At 31.3% G+C, this 24,506-nt stretch overlaps 2 protein-coding genes across 2 annotated transcripts in view; one reads left to right on the top strand and one right to left on the bottom strand.

The window, feature by feature from the left end:
- LOC113363882 (tudor domain-containing protein 5-like) overlaps positions 1 to 24,506 on the bottom strand; it is a gene marked incomplete at its 3' end in the record, with an annotated part of 206,868 nt that overhangs the window by 89,472 nt on the left and 92,890 nt on the right.
- On the top strand, positions 15,639 to 16,883 carry LOC113391052 (gastrula zinc finger protein XlCGF8.2DB-like). Its single transcript, XM_026627028.1, has 2 exons — positions 15,639 to 16,526; positions 16,740 to 16,883. The coding sequence occupies exons 1-2, from the start codon at positions 15,639 to 15,641 to the stop codon at positions 16,881 to 16,883; spliced, it is 1,032 nt and encodes a 343-aa protein (XP_026482813.1).

Raw genomic sequence — 24,506 nt, 5'->3', positions numbered from 1 at the left:
TTGATTAAAAATATTTTTTATATTTTTAACTTCCCGTAGGAGTTATTCAACTTTACTATAACTTTATAAAAGTTTAACTTTATTAAGTTAAACTGAAAATGAAAACTTGCATAAATTTTTACGTTTCAAAGCTTCTTACATACTTTAGGGTGTATATGAGTATATTCTTCTTTTATCTATCAGTATGTGTACGTTTTTGTTTGTTTTTTTTTGAGTATGTGTATGTGCGTGTGCTTGTGTGTATGTGTGCGCGCAGTTATAGTAATCGCAAAAAATCGAAAATGAAATGTTTATACCTTTGCGTTTCAAAAGGTTTTGAACATTTTGGCAAACCTTAGAAAAAATTGATGTATGCGTGTGTGTGTGTGTGTGTGGATACAAATTTTCGACGACGATTTCGATAACACAATTACTTCTAGTCCTAGGACGAGCTTTTAAGAGTTCTTAAGTCAAAGAAGATATAAATATAGAAAACATGCACGTCTCCTTATCAATACGAATGGATTTTTTTTTGAATTATTGAAATCGGTTGATCGGTGTACCCGAAATCGTCGACGAAAATTTGTTTTTCGACACACACACACACATACATCCATTTTTTCTAAGGTATGCCAAAATGTTCAAAAACTTTTGAAACGTAAAGGTATATACAAATTTTCATTTTCGATTTTTTGCGATTACTCTATAACTTATCCTACGGGAAGTTAAAAAAATAATTGTTTTCATCGAATTTAAGGGTTTATTAGGAAATGATATAAAGATAAACGAAAACTAAACTAACTGTAGTGTATGGCATCGTGGCTTTAAGGCAAATTGCTGGAACTTTCCGTACCGTAACGAAATGTTCGAGGAATATTAAATGCTTTCAAATAGATTGTATAAATGCACTGTAACATTGTCGAATATTTATAAGAATTATATAAACTGAATTACAAAGTTAAAATTATTTATTTAAAGTATATAAGTGAGCTTTAGACTTCAGCCAGAATTAAAATCAAAATCTAAATTATTTTCTGATATATTTTGAGATTTTTTTTCCAAAAGCAATTGTTTTGTTAGCACTAGCAAAAAGTTTTTTGAATCATTCAAATCGGATGCTTAGTTCTCTCAAAAACTGCAACATTTATCTCTGTATCTTCGAATTCCTGGACCTGCATCTTCCAAAAAACTAATCACCATTTTTTTAATAATTACAAATTGAATGTTTTTTTGGATCATTCAAATCATATATACTCCGTTCTCTCATAATCTCGATTTCTATTTTCTGTACTCATTGCTTCATACCGTAACAGCTGGACCTGCCTTTGCCATAGACTAATCAGCACATGTGCTTATCAATAGAAATCTAATGTTTTTTGAAACATTCAAATTGGTTGATCCGCACGGCCAAAAACGTACACAAAAATTGCGAAGACACAAAACACACACGCCACCATTTTTCTTTTTTCAGAATGTTCAGATACCACTGAAACGTGAAGATATACAAAAATTTTCATTTTCGATTTTCGACCCATTACTATATAACTTGCCCAAGGAGAAGTTAAAAATCGTAAAATTCAAGCAACTTGCCTTAATGCCAAATGCAACTTAAAATTGGTATACGAATTCTATTTTGTTATTGGAAATTTCTTTCTATACATGTAAAAACAACTTATATTTACTTGCAATAAGCAATTAGAAAGTTAAAAATAAAGCTCACTGGAAAAAATGCTATTTGAATCTGGCGCCACATTCGCTTTAACCCTTTTTCGCCCTTCAAAAATATTTTCTTCCCCTAAAACGAATTTTGTTTTGACTGTCAACTCAACAAAAAGCGCAAAAAGGCGTTAATTTTATAACATGTTTATATGTTAATTTTAATGGTTTTAATCGTTTTGAATGAAGTGTAATAACTAATAATTTGCTAAAAACATGTCGCTCAAGTCGAAGGAAGCAGGTAAATTCTTGCACAATAATATTTAACCGAATATCTACTTTATTTAAGCAATTCCAAGAGAAAAATACAAATTAATTAAAAAATATTCCAATATACTTTCAAATAGAAATTTAAACTTAAGTCCTCCAAAATTAGAACTTGTAGAAAAGTCTATAGGAGAAATATATTGGATACTGATATTTCGAAGGAAAATGAGATTATTACAAAAGAAACAAATGTTCAATCGGTATCTACAGTAAACATTTTGGAATTAAATTAATCACCTACCAAAACTGAATCTTCCAAACATGAAGGTTTCAATACTATATACAGGAAATTTAACTCATAAAGATACAAATATAATAGACGCATTTTCTGGAGGCTTAAAAGTAAAAAAAAGTCCGGCTGAGATTATAACTCGCAGATGTAGTGCAAGAAATAAAAATCCTAAGAAATAAAAAATGTTCTACTAAAAATGAATCAAACAAAAACCTAATGATAAATTGTGTGTAGATTCTAATGGAAATGAATTACCCAAATTAACCGAAACTTTATTTGAACCTGGCTTAATTGAAAATAAAAATATATCACTGAAGGTTGAACAAAACGCAATTTCCAGTAAGAATTCCAACCCCATATGTGTTATCAAACTTGATAAAAATGAGATTTTGTCTGCACTTAACAATTTGAGTAAAACCACAAATAAAAATGAACAGAGTCTAACTTTTAATGTTGGGATTGTAGAATGTAGTAAACAAGTTTTTAGTAAAAGTTTGAAGATTTCAAAAGCATCTAATAATGATAATTTAACTAAATATAAGTCTCCAACTGTAATGTCGACTGAAGAAACAAATATTGTACCTGAAACTGAAACTAGTCAAGCGGTCAATAAACTTGAAGCAGCAACTAAGAATGCATCAGAGGCTAATATAAATCTCAATCGGATAAGTCAAACTTCCAACAGAAATATTAATCTAAATATCGATTCTGATAAAGTTGAATGCGATATCGAAGTGATCGATTAGATGTGATACCCGGAAATAATTTATGTCTTCCGAGTCGGATGGTCAGTGCGCCCGACCACCTTACCCAAACCTTGTTACCTGCCGCTCTGCGGTTGGAGAATCAACAGCAGATGCAAGGAACACTTGTTTAAATAGATCGAGTGACATGGATTTTTGTGATAATGAAAGTGTAATTAGTGTAGAAAATGAATCAGTTAGTAGTTGTGATTTGAATATCAAGAATAGTGTTAACATTAATTATAAATATAATATCAACGATGTAAGTGCAGATAGTAATAAAATGGAAACGTTAGAACAAAAGGAAACCAAAGGGAAAAACAGTAATTTAGCATCTAATAATATTGATACAACAATGGAAATAAAAAAGATCTAATAAGTGATGACAACAATATAAACGATCAAAATAAATCAGATGAAAGAGTTAATCCATTAAATAATTTGATACATTTTGAAGGTTGCGATATGGGCCCTTACACTATATTTGTTGAATCCAAGGACAGAACTGTAGGCCGACTGCTACAAATGCTGTCGGTTCAATCACGTTGAGGACCAATGTAGAGGAAAAGAGAGATGTATGAAATGTTCCGGAGAACATAATGCAAAAATATGTATAGCTTCCAAATTTGTATGTGCTTTGTGCAATGAGGATCACCCTGCAAATGATAAAGAGTGCACGGTATTTATTAAAAATAAAAAAAATTAAAGAAATTATGGCTTGGAAGAATCTAGCATACCATGAGGCCAGAAATATATTGTATAAAGACAGTTATGCAAACAAGTCAAAAGTCGGATTCAGTTTCACGGACAAAGATAAAGAATTTCCAATTTTGTAGTACAGACAGTAAGATAACCAAAACTAGGTTCGACGCCCTTTCTGATCTAGAGGAGGAGGAGCAACCGGAATTTTTAAATCCGACAACCTTTCATAAACCTAAAAAATCGACTTACAAAATTACCAAAAGCAATACTTCATTCAATTCTGGATCTTCAATGAAAAAACAGTTAGCCACTTAACGGTCACGCACGAACACTGCTCGCCAAAGTTAATGTTTATGTTTTATGCGATAAAAGGCGTACAATGGCCCGTTCTTGGGATATGTTTAGTTTAGATATGATAAGTACAGATCAATTAATAATTGTATATATAATAAATCAATCTTTAACGACTTTTGAGATTAGAAATAAACATGTAAAAACCGCCTTTCTGAATATCTATCAAGAGGCATGTTATTGTTATATTTTTGTGTTATTTTTTATAGGAATCAATTGAAGATTACACTGAAGTGTTTTATCTCTAATTAGGCAAGAATCCATCTATTTTGCTTTTTAACTTTCAGAGTTTTTACACGTACATTTACTCTAAAAATTATATATTGTTGAATTTTCTTATTTGTTTACAAATTTGGTATATTATTTTTAGATAAATAGAAATTATTAAAATTTAAAAGTTATAAAATAAAAATTTCATCAAAGCGGTCATCGGTATTATAATATTTATTGTTAATTTTAAACAAAAATAAAATAAATAAAAAGAAAATGTTATCAGAAACACATATTACATCAATTAAACTTTTAAAATCCGCAATAAAAAAACCTGCTCTTTTAGATCACTTTTCACGAAAAAAAACTCGACCGTTAAGTGGTTAGTGAAGGAACCTGTATCAAATAGGAACAACAAAACCGAATTTGACACCCCCTCTCAATTGTGTAATTACATTTTTTGCATTATCGATTTTCGACGTTATTTTGAAAAAATGTAATTACACAATTGAGAGGGGGTGTCATCCCCCCGGGGGGTGATGGCGCAACCCGAATTGTTTTCACTTTTGAACTTGAGGGCAAGATGAACCTAATTCCAAAATTTCATTCAATTCGGAGAACAGTAAAAGAAATTCAGAGGTTATACCCTTTTTTCCTCTCCGTTTACTGCACACTAATATACATTCCTAGTAGCGCTGAACATTATAACTAGGGTTTATACAAAAACCGACATTTCAGAAAACCGGTTTTCGAATTTTAATTTCACTGAAAAACCGGTTTTTGAACTTTATATAGAAAATAAATTTTGCTCGAATATTCTGTAATTTATCCGCAAATTTAGTGTAATTTAAAGCAGAATTTGACTGAATTAATTTATTGTTCAATTTTATACATAGCAAACAAAATTATTTTAATTTTATTTAGTAGAACTAAAAAATAATAGTTTATCTTGATTAAATAATTATTCGTTATTCATGCATCATTTTCACATATAAGAATGAAAATATTGTTCTGATAGTAAAAGGAAAGTTTTCGAATAAATAAAAATAATACATTTCTAAATGAAAAAAATCATTAAATTAAATAATAAAAGTAAAAAAATATTAGATACATGTTAATATCAATTTTAGTTTTAAAAACGATTAAGCTAAACTCGGGTATTGTCTACTCCGAGAAATTTTAATTAATTAATTTTAAACATTCTGATTGTTTTTTGTTCAATAAAATATGATTTCAAAAAACTGAGAACGTCTATCGAATTGCTACTTATTGTTACATGTATCCTTTGTTTACTCATTCAATTTCCTGAAATAGAAAATACTCTCATACTAGCGACCAAATTATGCTTAATTATTTTAAGCCTCTGATATAATAATTCTTAGTTTTTTGTTCTTTAATTTGTGGCTTCTAGGTTTTTTTTTAAGTTTGAGTAGTGGGAGTTACTTCTTCAAGAAGTCACACTGATTTAAATTAATATATACAACTGCTATAAAAATCTAATTTAATATATACAAAACATTTCTGGGAACCATTGCAGACTGATAAGATATAAAATGCTATTGAACCGATATGATTTCAAGAATCAAAACGCTTTTATCTATCTTGTATATTTGGCTATATTTGTCATTTTCCATTTATACAGTGAAAACCGATTTTTTCTATTGGAAAACCGGTTTTCGAATTCCATAATTTTTGTCAAAAAACCGGTTTTTGATAACTGACAAACTCTAATTATAACCTGTTGTCAGAAATACTAAACAAAATGATGAGATCTAAATTTAGACCGGACAAACAATTGTTAAGTTTGATTTGGCCGGCACAGTATATTACGTAAAGAAGCTTCAAATTATTTAGTGATAATAACATTAAAAAAAATATGCTAAAAATTATTCAAATCAATATCAGATATGTTTCTTCAAATAAGCTGTATCTAGAATCCTATTTGAAAACCAACCATATAGATATCGTAATTTAATCTGAAACATGGCTCATAGATAATAACAGATTTTAGATATCTGGATACGCTTTTATATCAAAGAATAGAGAAGATGGTTATGGAGGAGATGGAATACTTATCCACCGAAGATACTAATTTCAGACGCTAAATTTAAACAGCTTCATTACCAATAAAATTCAGATTTGTGGAATTAAACTGGCTATACATAACATAACACTTAATATTGTGGCGATTTATTGTGATCCCGGTCACAAGACAGGATCGGAATATTGGGTGTCGCTATTCCAGGAACTAAATCAACCGTTAATACTAGCAGGGGACAGTAATGCTCACCATATAAGTTTTGGAGGGTTAAAAAACAATAATGCAGGCATAAATCTTAGTGAAGCTATAAACTCAGAGGGTTTATGTCTTATGAATGACGGAGCACCTACAATGATGAAAAGACACGATAGAAATCCTTCCGCGGTAGACATAACATTATGCAGTCCATCAGTGATGATTAAGGCTGAATGGAGTGTATTAAATGAAACTCTAGGATCTGACCATTTAGCAATTAGTATTAATCTTAAATTAGGCAACGAGAATAAGTTTAAATACGATCATAGTCCAGTAAACAGATATCGGTGGACAATTAAAGATGCAGATTGGTCACGTTATACGCAAACTCTAAACAGAATGTTGTCAAATACTAATCTCAACTCTAATCCGATGATTTCCTATTCCAAGTTTATTGAATGCATTAATAATGCAGCACTAATGAATATTCCAAAAACAAATCCGTATTCGGGTACGAAATATAGAAATAAGTCAAATCCTTGGTGGGACGAGGAGTGCAACAAAGTGAAGAAAATAAAATCGGAAGCAATTAAGAAATACAAAGAAATACCAAACATAGACAATTATATAAAATACAAGCGAGCGGTAGCTAAGTGTCGATTTTTATTTAAAAAGAAAAAATACGATAAATGGACAGAGTTTTGTAAATCCTTCTCCAGAACCATGTCTTCACAACAAATCTGGCACCATATAAAGGTTAGAAAAAATGGAGCCACTCAAACCAATGCATTTCCTAATCAGTTTCCAAAGCTGATCAGTTTCTTAACTCACTTACTCCGGATACGGTAATTAGTGACGTCAACAAACAGGACATGAAAAAAAATGACGAAATAGAAGGTCCCTTTACCGTTGATGAATTACATTTGGCTCTAAAAAGGAATAGTAATACTGCGCCGGGTAATGACAATATATATTACCCCACGCTAAGTAACCTATCAGATAAAGGTAAAAAAATTCTACTGAAGGTCTTCAACGACATCTGGACTAAAGAGATCGCTGTGAAAGACATATATCACAAAACCAGTCCTAAAACCTAATAAGGATGCAACAAAAATAGAATCATATCGGCCGATTTCTCTAGCGTCATGCATGTCCAAAACATTCGAACGCTTAATGAAAAAAAGAGTCGAGTGATGGCTCGAGAATAAAAAGAAATTGCCAAGTTATATGCAAGGTTTCAGAAACAAAAGAGGCACATATGATGTTCTAACTAGTTTTGTCTATGAAATTCACAACAACCTGGCCAAGAAAAATTGTATATTGACTATCAACTTGGATTTGAAGAACGCATACAACAGGGTTCAAATACCGATTTTAATGAACATTTTATATGAATTAAAGCTCCCCAAGAGATTTATTGTTCACATTTATCACTTATTGAAAGATCGAACAATAGTCCTCAGATGTAAGGATACGAATTACGGGCCACGATATATGGCGGAAGGCTTACCTCAGAGTTCTGTCCTTAGTCCCTTGTTGTTAAACGTATACACGGCACACCTTCAAAATGAGATTGGCCAGGACGCTCGGATCATGCAATATGCAGAGTATATATGTGTGTACTGATTATTTCAATATGCAGATGATCTAATATTATCACATAGTGGAGTGTCATTAAATGATGTGATAAAAAAATGGATCAGACCATGAAGTCATTTGGAAAATGGACCACATCACTGGGATTTTCAATTTCCGAGAATAAAAGTTCCGTATCCTTTTTCACCAGACAAAGGAATTCTATTGCGATGGAGTCAATAAAATTAGGTAGATACACCTTAAAAATATAAACTACCACAAGATGTCTGGGTTTGACTATAGACAACAAATTACGATGGGGTCCACATTTGTAAAATCTGGTAAGAAAATGTGAAGATGCATTAAATATCTTGAGAGTATTAAATCAGATGATGTATTGCGCTGACGTAAAGGTTGCAATCAGGATATATAAACAGCTTATATTATCTAAAATCGATTATGGCTGCTTCATTTATCGAGATGCAAGTAAAAATTTACTGCGCAAACTGGATACCTTGCAAAATAAAGCTGTAAGGTATTGCCTGGTAGTTTTGCGTTCAACGCCCATTAACGCCTTACATGTGGAAGCACACATAATGCCTCTGCATTTGAGGTAAAACTGTTAGCAACGAAATTAGTTATTGACAGAATAACGTCCAATAACGTAGAGGTGATACAAAAAATTAGTAGCGCTAACAACTGTCAGAACAGACAATATTGGCAAAATAAAAAGAAAGCTATACTTATGCCGGTGTTCTTAGAAACTGAATACAAATGCAAGGCATTAGAAGAACAAAACAAAGCAACAAAATTCTACTTCGACTATAAAATCACGACTACAAACCTTCAAAATATCATACAGACGGAATTCTGTAATACATATATCAGTCCAATTGATTGGGGGTATAGGATAGAAATTGAAGATAAAACTAGTTGGTTTGGTATTTAGCCTTGAGGCAAGTTACATGAACTTCCCGATATGTGTAAATAATCGACTTAATCAAAAAAAAAATGTGTAAATAATATACTTCATCAATCCTGCTTTAAAAAAAACAATAATAATTTTAGCAAAGTTTAACGAATTTTTAAAATTAAACTACTTGTCGTAAGGCCGCAATATTACAGTAAGTTCTATAAGACCATGATGTATCTCGCTATGAAAATCGGCCTAAATTTTTTTTCAACAGTTAATTAGAAGAAAACGGCTCGGTAGATTTTCACCTAAAACTAATCAGTACCATTCCCAACTAATATCTTTCGAACAGTTTTTGATTTTTTAAAATCGGTTCGGTAGAATGAGCTTAAATGTGCACGAAAAGTTTAACACTTTTTTTCAACAGTTAATTACAAGAAAACGGCTCGGTAAATTTTCACCTAAAACTAATCAGTACCATTCCCAACTAATATCTTTCGAACAGTTTTTTTTTTGACATCGGTTCGGTAGGATGAGCTTAAATGTAAACGAAAAGTTTAACACTTTTTTGCAAATTGCAAAGAAACGGCTTGGCAGATTGTCGCACAAAACTGACAAACGATAGTCCTCACCGAAATACATCAAATGGCTTTTAAATTTCTAAAATCGGTTCAGGCGTTTTTGAGAAAACGTCGGTCAAAAGTCTATTTTTGACAAATGCCAAAAAACGATACCAATTTTTGCAAACTTTGACGAATTGTTAAAGCTGAACCAGTTGTCGTAGGGCCGTAATATTTTAGTATGATCTAAAAGACTATGGTATCTACCGTCAAAAAAATAATCATAAAAATCGTCGAAATTTTTTTTTAAAAAACTTTATTACAAGCAAACGGCCCGGCCGATCTCTACCAAAAACTAATCAGCACGATTCCCAACCGATATCATTCGAACGGTTTTTGAATTTTCAAAATCGATTCAGATTTGCGGACTAAAACGTAGACGAAAAATTTTTCACTTTTCTACGATTTATAAAGAAACGGCTTGGCCGATCGTCGCACAGAACTGACAAACAATAGTTCTCGTCGAGATACATCGAATGGCTTTTAAATTTTTGAAATCGGTCCAGCCGTTTTCGAGAAAACGTCGATTTACGGCAAAAAATCTGTTCACATACACGCACACACACATACACACACAAACACACACACACATACTTTTTCCAAATTTGGTCTCATTCGATTCAGAATGGCTTGAAACGTCGAGAAAACATAAAATTAGCCATTCGGATTTTTTGATGAAATCATAAACTTCTCCTTCGGGAAGTTAATAAAAACACATTCGCGAACTTCGAGGTTTTCTTCACAGATGTTTCAAAAGGATCTGATGGCGTAGGTGCCTGCATCTATCATCAGAACACTAACTTATATACTAAATATAAGTTAGATATATATGCGTCGATTTATACAGCTGAAATGTACGCCATAAACAAATGTATTCGAAACATCGCCTCACTTGGCTTAGAGAAAGCCGTTGTATTCAGTGATAGCCAATCATCTTTAGAGAGCCTGCTATCTATAGACAGGGACCCAATTTTTTTAGTGTTAGATACTCTTAATCATATACATAACATACTCTCGAAAAAAAAAAATACGTTTACTTAATTTGGATCAAAAGTCATTGGAGTAACAGTCAAAAACCTCTTTAAGGCAAAGATATATAAGGAGTGGCAATTGGAATTCCAAGAGTCAAGTCGTGAAAAAGGACAATTTTATGCAGCTATACAAGAACAAATTCCCGTAAGACCATGGTACGACAAATTTACGAGGAGTCATCATTTTTACTGCATTTTTAATCGTCTGAGATCCAATCATACTTTTACGCCTTTCTACTTGAATAGGATCGGAATCAACATCAATCCGTACTGTCTTTGCTTTGGCGAAGCATATAACGCAGATGCCAATCACCTAATTATGGAATGTAGACATATGGAGCAAAAAAGAAAAAAAAATGGAATAAATTAACAAAACTGAGGATCCCACTTTCCACAAATTTGATGCTGATGTTGGCAGACAATGTAACGTATGATGCTATATACGAGTATATATGTGAAACTAGATTAAAGGTATAGAGATTCAACATAGTATAATTAAAATTAGGTGTTTATGTGTAGGTGTGTGTTTGTGTATGTAAATATGTGTGTATGTATATATATATATATATATATATATATATATATGTATATATGTGTGTGAATGCGTATGTATGCATTTTTCTGTCTTTAATTTTATAGTTGTGAAATTCTTTAGATAATGGCCAGCAAGCTTACAAAGCCAATAAAAAAATAAATAAAAGAAAACACATCTATTACCAAACGATATAAAGTTGAGGCAGAAATATTATTATCTGCCTTGTTTAATTTTTTTTTTATTATTATTATTTTAATAATTTTTCCAACTGTCCTGAAACGGACAACAAGTAAAATATTTGACATGAAACTGAAGGCGATGGCAAAATACAAATCATCTGACCATTGTCAGTGATTTGTCGAAGGTCTTATCTATTGTTGATTAGTGCGGAAGAAATATTCTTTTTAATCGGTCCCTGGTATAGAGTTGTTCTGAAGTTTTCTCGCGCGCAAGTTCGGGTGATCAGCTAGGCGATTTCTATATTTGTGCGAGTAAGCGATTATTTCATCCTTAACTGTGCTAGTGCCTGTGTCTTTGTGTATTAACCAATTTGGAACATACTTTGGCGTTGTTTAATGGTCGTAAAAATAATTACATTGTATAGATTGACAGGAACTGTCAAATGGAAGAAAGTATATATTTGCTAATCTCTTTTTTATTTAGAGGAATCAAACACCATTAACGTGCACCCCTTATTTCTGATAGAGATGTTATTTTTAAATGTGTTATTGAAGATGCCATAAGAAAACTATTAGGTATTTGTACATTACTATTAATAATTTCCTTTTTTATGTTAATGATGATAATGACATTTTGTTCAACATTCAAATGAACATCAACACTAGTCGTAGAAAATATTAACAGAAACAAAACAGTAACTTAATTGTTAATTCGCATTATGCGAAAAAAATATAAACTGAGTTACTTGAGAACATTATCGTATGCATTAATTTTGCAAATGATTTTTAAATATATATATATTTTAGTTTTTATATGAATATAATTATTTTTCTCACTTTAGTTTCTTGTTTTTGCGAATAATGAAAGAGATCGAATTTTATTATTATTAATGATCGAGATTTATTTATTATTGAGATCGAATTATGAGATGTGTTTAAATTATTTATCTTAATCTAATTGTAATTATAAGTAATCTTGGCTCTAGAAATATAAATAAATATACCTATAAATATATATATATATATATATATATATATATATATATATATACATTTCTATTTCTTTTGTGTTTAGCTTATAAGGATGAATCTTTTGTAACCATGTGTGTGAAATACTATTGTTAAAAATAAATGCTTTTTAAAATTCAATTTCTTTTGTTTTAATTTTGAATTCAAACGGTCTATAATATAGGTGCATTTCTATTCGCTCCGAGCGTGACTGCAGCGCCCATGCAGCGCCGTAATAAATATGAACTAATTGGGGGTATCAGTGTGTGGTTTTCATGGGTTTTACATGTTTGTTAAAGAAAAAAGATATTAAATAATTGTTATAAATAATAATAAACAAGATACAGTAATAATGTGAACGCTGAATGTTTATTGAAATTATTAAATTTACTTCAACGTACTTAAAACATTGTTAAGTATAATGATTAATTAAATAAAGAAATGCAGTAAATATTTGTAAGGTTAAGTGCCTCAAAGGTTATGTCATAAACTCGGAATAGTTCTTGATAAAAACAATATAATAATATGATAATAATGAATAATATTTTATCAATAGAATAAGTAAATAGTAAATTAATTTATTCAATTTTTTGGTCAAACTAAAGACTTAGACATTATTATAAAGACATAATTTAGACATTATTATAAAGACAAGACCCATCAAATAAAATTGCAGGAAAAAAACTACATTAACTTTTCGAAATTAACTTATTGAAGAAAATATTGTTGACAAGTAGGTAGGACTCAATACCTCGACCAATTCACTGCAAATGCTTGGGAACCCACGGTGATTCATCGACACTACAAATATATATTTCGCATTATTTCAGCATTGTATTAATTAAACTGTTTGCAAAATAAACATTTTTTCGCTATTGATAACTTTTATTTTTCTTTTAATCATAAAATTACAATTATTATATAATAAAATGTAATTAATATATAGATAATAGTTATACATAATCAATATACAATATATAAATATGTATTTTTCATTATTTCAGGCTTGTATTAATTACATTGTTTTACAAAACAATTTTTTTAGTAAGCATTAAATTTTGATAATACAACAATTTATTGACTTATAATTTTTCTTTTTGCTAAACATAACAATTTTACAACTATTCATAATACTCCAAATTGTATTTTTATAACAATAAGGTTATGATACTTACTTTATTCTTCTAACCGCTGCGATCCACTTTTCCCGTTGATTTTCTTTCCACTTAGCTGTAGAAAATGTATAGAATTTGCAGTCACTTTTTCTGCTGGTATTTCTACAGCCCATTACAGAACAGCTATGGTGGCTCATTTTTAATTATCTTATTTAAATTTGAAATAAATAAATATTTTATGTGTTTTTGTTTAAAATTTTGGTTATAATAGCCCCTTTTAGTGCTCCAAGTTAGCCACTACAAACGCTTCGGTCGATTTGACTTCCCCTTCCATGCCTTCGCACATAGCCAATAGTATTTTTTGTACGCACCCGTTCTACGATCGACGCGTGCGCACCAAGGGAGAGCAGCTCGAACTAACCCCGGCAAGTTGACAGTTAACGTGGCAACGAAATATGCCCCGAAAGAGCGATCTACTAGGGTGCATTCGACTTGGACGCTTACGCGCTGTGAGCGCTCACGCTTAAGGTGCGTCCACACCTAACGAACGAACACGAACGAACATAAAAGAACGTACCAGAACGAACGGCAACAGCATAGTGTGGACGCCACAACGATCACGAACGAACATAAACAAACATGGCGAGCAATGTTTCGCAACTTGTCGGTACATCAAAGGGAATTGTTCGTTCATGTTGGCACTCGTATTTGCAGTGTGGACGTCTCAACGAACGCATACGAACATTTTTGTTTTCATAATTTCAATAATTTAATAATAATTTTAATAATTTAATAAGTTTTAATAATTTAATAATATTTACTTTTAATTATTGTGTACAGTTTGAAAATTTCAATATTTACTTTTAATTATAGTGTACAGTTTGAAAATTTTGAATAAATTATGGAATGGTCAAATGACGTCATAAAATGAAATAGAAAAGTTTCCTATAATATGGGACACTAAAGATCCTTTTTATAAAATTATTAGAAAAAAAACGATGCTTGGGAAAGTGTAGGCAAAACGTTTGGGATGTCAGAAGCTGCAGTAAAGAAGAAATAGCAGTCTTTACAAGTAAATATTAAGCTTGTTATCATACACAGACATTCAACATATATGTTGAGGATGAGAGTTTGAAAATTGAGTATAGTGAGCTCAAGCCTGGAATGTTCAGCTTGCTCCGAATTGAATGCTGAGGAAAGAAAACGACGCAAAATATAAAAAATACATACAAAAACTGAGTGAAATTAATTGAATAATTTATTTACAGTATATTTACAAAATATACACGAACAAAAATCATACAAAAACTAGGGAAAATGCCGTATGATTAAAGCTCACATCCATATCAATAATAAAACTGACATTTCACGGAACATCTACGAATGACGTAAATTCAAGCGCTCACTGCTTTTAAGCGCTTGTTCAAGTTCGTTTGGAATTTTTCGCGTTCGTTCGTGTTCCTGTTCGTTCTTCTTTGTATTGTCTTGTTCGACATGTTCGTTCGTGTTCGTTCGTTAGGTGTGGACGTACCTTTATAAGCACGAATTTCTAGCGTTCGACTTGGCCGATAAGCGCTCAGAATCGATAACTAAATTCCGTTCATATTAAAATTAAAATTTAAAACTATTTAAAATTAATTGAATTTAAAATTAATTAATATTAATATTAATATTAAAAAATAATTGTAATGCACAGCTCGCCATTTTTGCGTACTCACTGAACTAAGAATGAATGAAATTAGGATTAGATTATGCATTCCATGCATTCGTTTTGATAAACGGCCATGACACTTTCAAGTGCCTTACCTCCGTGGCGTGAGCACGTATGAGCGCAAAATATGTGCTACGAACATGCTACGATGATGCTACGAGCGTACTTATGTGACACTCACAGCGCCAAGTCGAACGATGAAAGCGCGCTCACGGCGCGCTCACAGCGCGTAAGCGTCCAAGTCGAATGCACAGATAAACAAATATTCGAGCGATCTATCTTCTTTTATCTATGTATCAAAGACAACATATTCCTTATCTATGATCAAAGATTTGATTTGGTGCATGTCTCATCTTTTTACAAACATGCTCTATGCTTCAAATGTCAAATATCAAATGTAAATCATATATCATATTGAAAAATATCATTGTTTATATTAGATTATTATTTAGTTCACTACTGTTTTTGTAAATATTTACTGAGTTGAGTATAGGCAGTGTATAAAATATATAAAGATGTCGAAAGAAACGTTTATGTCTATGAATGATCAGGCAATTAAAAGTCAACCACCAGAATATTTACCAGAAAAAATTAAACTCGAATATGAGGTTGAATTTGATGATCCTGATGCTATTGTTAAATCTGAATCGTGTTCTAAGGATGCGTGTTTGGATAGTGTCATGAATTCCGAGATGACAATTGAAGAAGTCAAACAGGAGGCACCCACTTATGAATGTGACATTTGTAATCAATCATTTGTAGAATCACATCATTTAAAAGAACATATGGTCAATCACATGCCTAGTCATAGCAAGGAACTCCATTTTAATTGCAAAATATGCAATAAGACATTCACACAATCAGGACATCTGAATAACCACATGCTGATACACAACAGGGTACGCCCCCACGAATGCAATATTTGCAATAAAACATTTACACAATTGAGTAATCTGAAAACTCACATGGTCATTCATAGTGGAGTACGTTCCCATGAATGCAATATATGCAATAAGACATTTGCACTATTAGGTAATCTAAAAACTCACATGCTTATTCATAGTGGTGTTCGCCCCCATGAATGCACTGTATGCAATAAGACTTTCACAGAATTAGGACATCTGAAACGTCACATGCTGATACATAATGGGGTACGGCCCCATGAATGCAATATATGCAAGAAAACCTTCTCACAATTAAGTCATCTGAAAACTCACATGGTTATTCACAAGGATGAGCGTCCCTATGAATGCAATATGTGCAATAAAACATTCACACTATTAGGTAGTCTGAAAGTTCACATGCTTATTCACAGTAGTGTTCGCTCCCATGAATGCAGTATATGCAATAAGGCATTTGCGGAATCAGGTAGTCTGAAACGTCATATGCTGATGCACTTTGAGGTACGATCTCATGAATGCAGTATTTGTAATAAGAAATTCAAACATTCAAGTAATCTAAAAAATCACATGGTCATTCATAGTGGTGTGCGTCCCCATGAATGCAGAATATGCAATAAAACATTTGCTTTATTAGGTAGACTGAAAACTCACATGCTCATTCACAGTGGTGTTCGCCCCCATGAATGCAGTATATGCAATAAAACATTCACACAGCGAAGTAGCCTGAAAACACACATGATGATTCACAACAGAGAGCATCCTTATAAATGTGAAATATGCAATAATGAATTTACTCAATCAAACGATTTGAAGAAACACATGGTACTTCATAGCCAGAAGCATGATGAAAATCAATGAAAAATTTAAATCTTTGAAAACATGTTGTAAAATATTCTTAAATAGAATAGAAATAAATTTAATAGTTTAAACAGCAAAAGAATGTATAAATATTATGACATATACAGCAAACATTACATAATATTCATTTGTTGATTATCAAAGCAATATTGTATTCTTTCATATTATAATTTTCATAAATGAATTTATAATAAAGTAAATTAGCAGGCACAGGTTTCTTTTAATAACATAATGATATTTACCAACTAGTTAAAAATTATTATGTTTTTTACACTATACATCCATATATCCATATGGGTGATGTTAAATGTAGAACTGCTTTAAATAAAATGATGAGTCTGAGAACCCACACTTAACTCTTTAATTATACTGTGAATTTCAATTCAGCCACGTAAAACCATCAGCAAACAAATATAGAAATATGTTCAATAAAATAGTATATTAGAAATATACACTATATGCAATAGTATACTATTGATTAAATAAGTTTATTTCCAATGGCTCAATTTATTTTAATGCCATGGGTTATCCAATATTTTCATTCAAACCTGTAAATGTAGATGTCACGACTAAAACGTCGATTTTCCAAATATATCACACAAAAATTCATCGTCTGCCTTTGTGATTTATAGCATACGATATACGCATTGGAATTTACAGTTTTTTAAACAGTACAACGAATTAAGAAAGAATTAATATATAGTATCCGCGGTAAAGGTACAATATCACCTTGGATTTTTTCACACAAAATAATTGCTTCAACAATGTTGCCTATAATTTCTATAATCTCGTACTATATATTAATAGTTTTCAGTAATAATAATATTTAAATTAGTTTTTAATAATAATTCAATATACATTATCACTTAACTTCATTTTTAAGTGAATTGATTGGTTTAAATCCTGTTCATATGTGCACTATTCTATCTACTATCAATTAAATTAGTGCAGCAAATGGAGAGGAAAAGGGTGTAACCTGTGAACTTATTTACTGTGCTTCAATTTATGTGATATTTTGGAATCTCTTGAACCAAGTTAATTCTAGACGAAATACGATTAATTGTAATTTTGATAGAAATGGCACTCATAAAACTATTTGATTTAAATGTAAAAAACAGACCCTTAACAGTACTCATTTGAAAGCTTATTTTGAGCACTATAAAACCCCATGGAATCTGTAAAATGTAACACCTCACCGCTAGACGGCTCCAAATAGAACAATTAAACTTCGAACGTAATAAAAAACGACTTTGCACTTCATATCTATCTTAACATTGTTCCACCGATTTATTAAAACTTTAAATTATATAATTTTGTCCATTATGTGATTTTCGTTAAAATTTTAATATTTGAAGATTTTATTTGTGAAAAACGATAAAAAAACGCCAAAAAGAAACAAATTTTCAGTATTTGCTGTTTTTGAAAAACATGAAATATTTTTCTCTTATAATTAGATCTTTTATAGTTATTTTGAAAAAAAAAATCACCACTATATAGTCAGAGAAGCTATGTCATCCCTCCGAGAAGCAGCAAAGAAGTCTAAATTATATTCACTTTCTGAGAGCAAAATGAACATGATACCAAAATTTAATACAAATTGGAGCACAGCTGCTTTTCGGCAATAATAGTGTAGACATTACATTTTTCTTATTCATAATCTTGAATATATTATATTTTAATATTGTTCTAGTTTCTAATAAGTGAATGAAAATATTTGGCAAATGACAGTCTTCATTTGTTTTTAATGTCAAACAATGCCTCAAGTACTTTCAATGTTAATCAACGATAAGCGGTTTTTTTGTATATATTTTTTATTTATTTCTACAATCTGACTATATTTCTATAGTTAAAAAAATCCTAGATAATTCCCTTAAGAAATTTCAGAAAGATTTATCAAAATCCGAATACTCGTTTAGGAGAATTATCCTTTTATCCCAGACAACACAAGACATCCTGGAAAACGTCCACAGGATATCCACGCGCGGACATTCATTGTCCCTGCGATAGCCTTACGGATATCCCGCTTATCCTGATCTTATCCGAAACATGTTAATATGTCGCACCTATGGGACGTTCTGTAGGATATCCCGCGCGGGATATTCCGGACATAAACCGGACATGAATAGGATATAATTATGGAATTGTTTTTTACTTTTTAGATGAAAAATAAATTTGGATTAAAAATAAAATAAAAGAACACAATTTCACAAAGTAAACTTTTATTACAAAATAACAAAATCCTGAGATAATTTTATAACAAAATTTAATATATACAACTTTAATTCAAAATAACTTATTTTACAATATTAAAAATATAATTAATTCGGCATTCAATCCTAGTTTATGGTTGATTTTCTCTCCTGAAATAGAAAACAAATGAATAAATGCATATATATGTATATATATGAGTAAGTTCTTTAAGAGCGATACATCAATCAAAATAGACAGAGATTTATAAAATAATCTCTAATTCCAAATATATCGACACAATTTGATGTCATTACGAGTGAATATTAAACTTGTTTTTTTACTTCTAAAAATGTGTACACAGCACAAATTTTGCACTAACATTGATACAACTAACCAGTCAATAATCATGATTTTTTTGTAAATAGGAAAAACATATAGTACACATCTCACAAAAATACCTTGTATAATATTTATTGGCACGTCGTAGCCAGCTTTTTGCAGCCTCTGAAACAGTAAACTATGTCTCATGCGGCAAATTTTTCAAAGCAATTCCTGGAATTAATTATATATTAGTTTAATTCATAATTTACAACACATCATAAGTATAAGATATATAAATTACCTGTGACGACATCGCAAGGCACTAGATCACAAAATTTATTTTTGCCCTTTACTCGTCCCTAGCAAAATTCTTTGGCCAAACCATCATCAAAAATGGATTTTCATAGCTGGACTCTGATGGCTAAATACAGAATCTAAAGAGAAAGTTTGTTTAGTATATGATAAAGTTAACAAATAAAAATAAATCTATGTAAACTTTTGATTACCAATTGTGTTTTGATATCTTTGCTCAGAAATATAGCCTCCACAAGTTGAAGCTCCTCCAACAAACATAGTGGAGAGCATTTCTTCTTTCTCAATCCTCTTTCAAACACAGCATTCGATACAAAATTAGGCATGGTTGCTGGATAAGCTGGCAGGGTAGAAATGGCAGCATTAAATTAAAAATTCTATTTGTACTAGTAACATAGTATTTCAAATAACAGTATACAGAAAGCTTTAATTACCATCGTTTATATCTGCCCCCTTTTCAATATGTTGGCTGCAATATTTATAACACACACGCACATATAATTATATAGAACACATAAATTTTCCACTATTATTACACAATTTTAGAGTATTTTGATAGATAATATTAATTATTTATAACACACGCTCATATAATTATATAGAACAAATAAAATTTTCACTATTATTTCTCGAAAAAAAAACAAGTGCATGTCAGATTGAATTTTACGGTTTATTAAAATTGCATGAAAAGCTTACAAAAGTGTATAGATAATTAAATAATTGCTTACAAAAAACCATACATAATCGAGACTCTAATGTGCGTTTGTGGAATCAAAAAAATGTCTTACATTTCAATCAAGATATAGAAGCGAATATGGAATCGGACAGTAAACCATCAGAAATCCCAAAACTACGAAAGACCGTTATTGGATCCAGCAAATACAGCAAGATACCTCGCGAAGAAGGTCGGACCAATATGTTTACATCGGAAAAGGTCTCGCTGCGTTCAACTTCATCAGTTTCTGACTCAAGACAAGAAGTAATATCATCTAGTAATAGTGCATCTACAAGCCTCACTCAACCACATTCTGATGTCAAGGAACCTCCTAATTCATGGCAAGTAGTCAATTTCAAAAAAAGAAAAACTTCATTTGAACCATTAGGAATAGATGTCAAAATTCAAAACAGATTTTCGGCCCTTTCAACAATAGAAACAGCTAATGATGACAACTCAGTTAAACCGGCTCCAGTCAGTAAGCCCCCTCCAATATTTATTTACGGAGTTGACGATATTAATGATATGTTTAATCAATTAAATGAAATAATTCCGCACGATCAATATTTCCTGAGAAGTTTAGCTAACAATACATTTAAAATTCTATGTAATTCTGTCGACCATTTTCGAACTTTATCCAGACATCTAAAAGAAACTAATGCCGTATATCATACATATCAATTAAAAGAAGAGAAGGCTTATAGGGTAGTTCTTAGAAATGTACACTTTTCAACAAGCACAGATGCAATTAAATTAGAACTATTAAAACAGGGTCATGTCGTACGTAATATCCTAAATATTAGACATAGAATAACAAAAGAACCTCTTAATATGTTTTTTGTTGATCTGGAACCAAATAGAAATAACAAAAATATTTATAACATTTATAAATTATTCAACTGCATAATACGCGTCGAACCACCGAGAAAGTCCAACAACATTATACAATGCACTCGCTGTCAACTCTTTAATCACACCAAAAAATACTGCAATAGACCATTTGCTTGCCTAAAATGCGGTGACAATCATAATACTAATGCTTGTACCAAAGATCCGAATGCTCCGGCTTGTTGTTATTTTTGCGACGGTGCTCATCCAGCTAATTATCGCGGTTGCTCATACTTCCAAAAAATTAAAGAACAAAGAAATAAAACTCCAGTAAATCAATCAGTCATAAATCCAAATCCAAATAACCAAAATTTTAAAAATTCTAATAATTCTAATTCTAATAATAAAATAAACAACATTTCTCCGGCCTTAAATCCAGCAATTCAAAATTCATCCTATGCAGACATTGCAAAAAACAATTACTCTGCTTCTAATCATTCACCTTCAAATCCTGATTCTGATTCTCTAGCAACACTTATTTTAGAATTTAAAAATATCTTCAATCAGCTTTTGCAGCAGAACACCATAATAATAAATATGTTATCCACGTTAGTCAACAACAAAAGCAATGGCAAAAATAATTAAAATTGCTGAATGGAATGCCAACGGTTTAATACCTCACAAAAATGAAGTAGAATGTTTTTTAAAGTTAAACTTAATAGATATCTTATTAATCTCAGAAACTCACTTCACTGAAAAAAACTACTTTAAAATTTATAACTACACTACTTATAATTCAAATCAACCAAGTGGCAGGGCTCGCGGCGGTTCGGCTATATTAATCAAAAATAATATAAAGCATTTTGTTCTACCAAATATTTCTGATGATTTTCTACAAGCAACTCAAATTTCTGTTGAAACATATTTATATAATTTTTGTGTTTCTGCTGTTTATTGTCCACCAAGATTCAAAATTTCTTGTGCTCAGTTTTCTTCATTTTTCTCTCAATTAGGTAATAAATTTATCATTGGTGGTGACTTTAATTGTAAACATATTGCCTGGGGTTCTAGACTGACTACACCCAAAGGAAAGATTTTTCATGCAGCCATAGGGCAAAATAACCTCTCCTTTATCTCAACTTGCAGTCCAACTTATTGGCCTTCTGACCCTACTAAAGTTCCAGACCTTTTAGATTTTTTTATTGTGAAAGGTATTGATCTTTCAAATCTCAATATTGAATCTAGTTACGATCTCTCTTCAGATCATTCTCCAATACTTGTGACGTTTAGCACATTCCCTACTCCAGTTATCAACAATCATATTCTACACAACAATCTTTCTAACTGGATTCAATTCAAATCCATACTTGATTCAAAATTATTTCCAAAATCTAGGCCTACAAGCGTTATTGATATAGAAAATAATATAGATTATTTTTCTGAGATTGTACGTGAAACAACCAAGCAGATCACCCCGAACATTAATCCAAGAAATGATAATCTAATAATTCCGCAAGAGATTAAGAAGCTAATTGCACAGAAACGAAGAGCAAGACGTACCTGGCAACATTCTCATCTACCAACGGATAAGACATCGCTTAATCATCTCAATAACACGCTGAGGAAAAAAATGAAAGAATGGAAGAATTGTACATTCATGTCGTATATATTGCAGCTAAATAGGTACGATAATTCCATATGGAAACCAATCAGAAACAAAAGTAAACCCCTACAACAAAACCCTCCTCTGAAAATAACCAACCAAAACGGATTCATTTGGGCAAAAAGCAACGAAGAAAAAGCGGAGGCATTTGCTGATCATCTAAGTAGCATTTTTAGCGCTCGAAATATTTCCCAGAATAATTTAATTAACAATTTCGTAAATCAACCCATACATTCTACACCGTTAGGACATTTTTCACCAAATGATGTCTTATGTGAAATAAAAAGGATAACAAATAGATCTTCGCCAGGTATGGATAAAATTACTCCAAAGATGTTAAAAGAATTGCCTACAAAAGGTATCTTATATATAACAAATATTTTCAACGCCATACTTCAATACAATTATTGGCCCACAGCGTGGAAGACTGCAGAAATTATTATGATCGCTAAACCAAACAAAAACCATCACACTGCTAGTTCATACCGTCCTATCAGTCTTTTATCGATATTATCGAAAATTTTAGAGAGACTTTTGTTGCAGAGATTGTCAGAAGATCATCCGAATGATAGTTGGATTCCTCACCATCAGTTTGGCTTCAGAAAAAATCACTCTACAATTCAACAATGCAACAGAACGGTGTCTCGTATTCTTGAAGCCATGAATAGAAAGGAACACAGTGTAGCCGTATTCTTAGATGTCAGTCAGGCTTTTGATAAGGTATGGCACTCAGGACTCCTATATAAAATCAAAACAACTTTTCCAAACTACTTCAATATCTTAAGCTCATATTTGCTTAATAGAAAATTTAGAATCAAAATTAAAGATGTGACTTCGAGCATCAGAAATATAGAATGCGGGGTACCACAGGGCAGTGTGCTAAGCCCTGTACTTTATCTTCTTTTCACAAACGATATGCCCACAGATGATCTTCTAACCATATGCACTTACGCCGATGACATAGCAATTATTTCATGCAATTCCGATATTAGAACAGCAACTTGTCAGTTACAAAATTATTTATCTAGTCTCGAAAAATGGTTTTTAGATTGGAATATCAAAATCAATATCGAAAAATCTCAGCACATAATTGTTTCTCTAAAACATCACAACAGTCCACCTATCATCATGAACAATTCAATAATTCCACTATGCAATTCTGTTAAATATTTAGGCATGCACATTGATTCGAAATTGACATGGAGAACGCACATTGAATATAAAAAGAAACAAATCCAACTGAAAATAAAAGATTTTTACTGGCTTTTTGGGAGGAAATCTGAAATCTCTCTCGATAACAAGGTACTTTTGTATAAAACTATCATAGTGCCCATTTGGACTTATGGAATCGAACTATGGGGTTGCTCATGCAAATCTAACATAAACATCATTCAAAGGTGCCAGAATAAAATTCTGCGTATTCTTACTAATGCGCCTTGGTATATTTCGAATTTTTGTCTACATAAGGATTTGAATATCTCAACAGTCAACGAAATGATCAAGATTAGAAGTTCATCTTTCAACAACAAATTAATCCAGCATACAAATCCTACAATTCAAGCGATTCACAGACCGATAAGAAGATTGAGCAAGA

This window comes from Ctenocephalides felis, unplaced genomic scaffold, assembly GCF_003426905.1.
Source record: "Ctenocephalides felis isolate EL2017-DRISC unplaced genomic scaffold, ASM342690v1 CF-g0.4_SCAFFOLD_00845, whole genome shotgun sequence".
NCBI lineage: Eukaryota > Metazoa > Arthropoda > Insecta > Siphonaptera > Pulicidae > Ctenocephalides > Ctenocephalides felis.
The sequence above is the reverse complement of the archived record's forward strand: the minus strand, read 5'-3'. Positions and strand labels throughout refer to the sequence as shown.

Excerpts from the sequence above, each read along its gene's own strand:
- LOC113391052 (XM_026627028.1), top strand. The coding sequence starts at position 15,639 with ATGTCGAAAGAAACGTTTATGTCTATGAATGATCAGGCAATTAAAAGT. Across the intron at positions 16,527-16,739 it reads ATATGCTGATGCACTTTGAG|CGAAGTAGCCTGAAAACACA; the intron begins GTACGATCTCAT and ends ACATTCACACAG.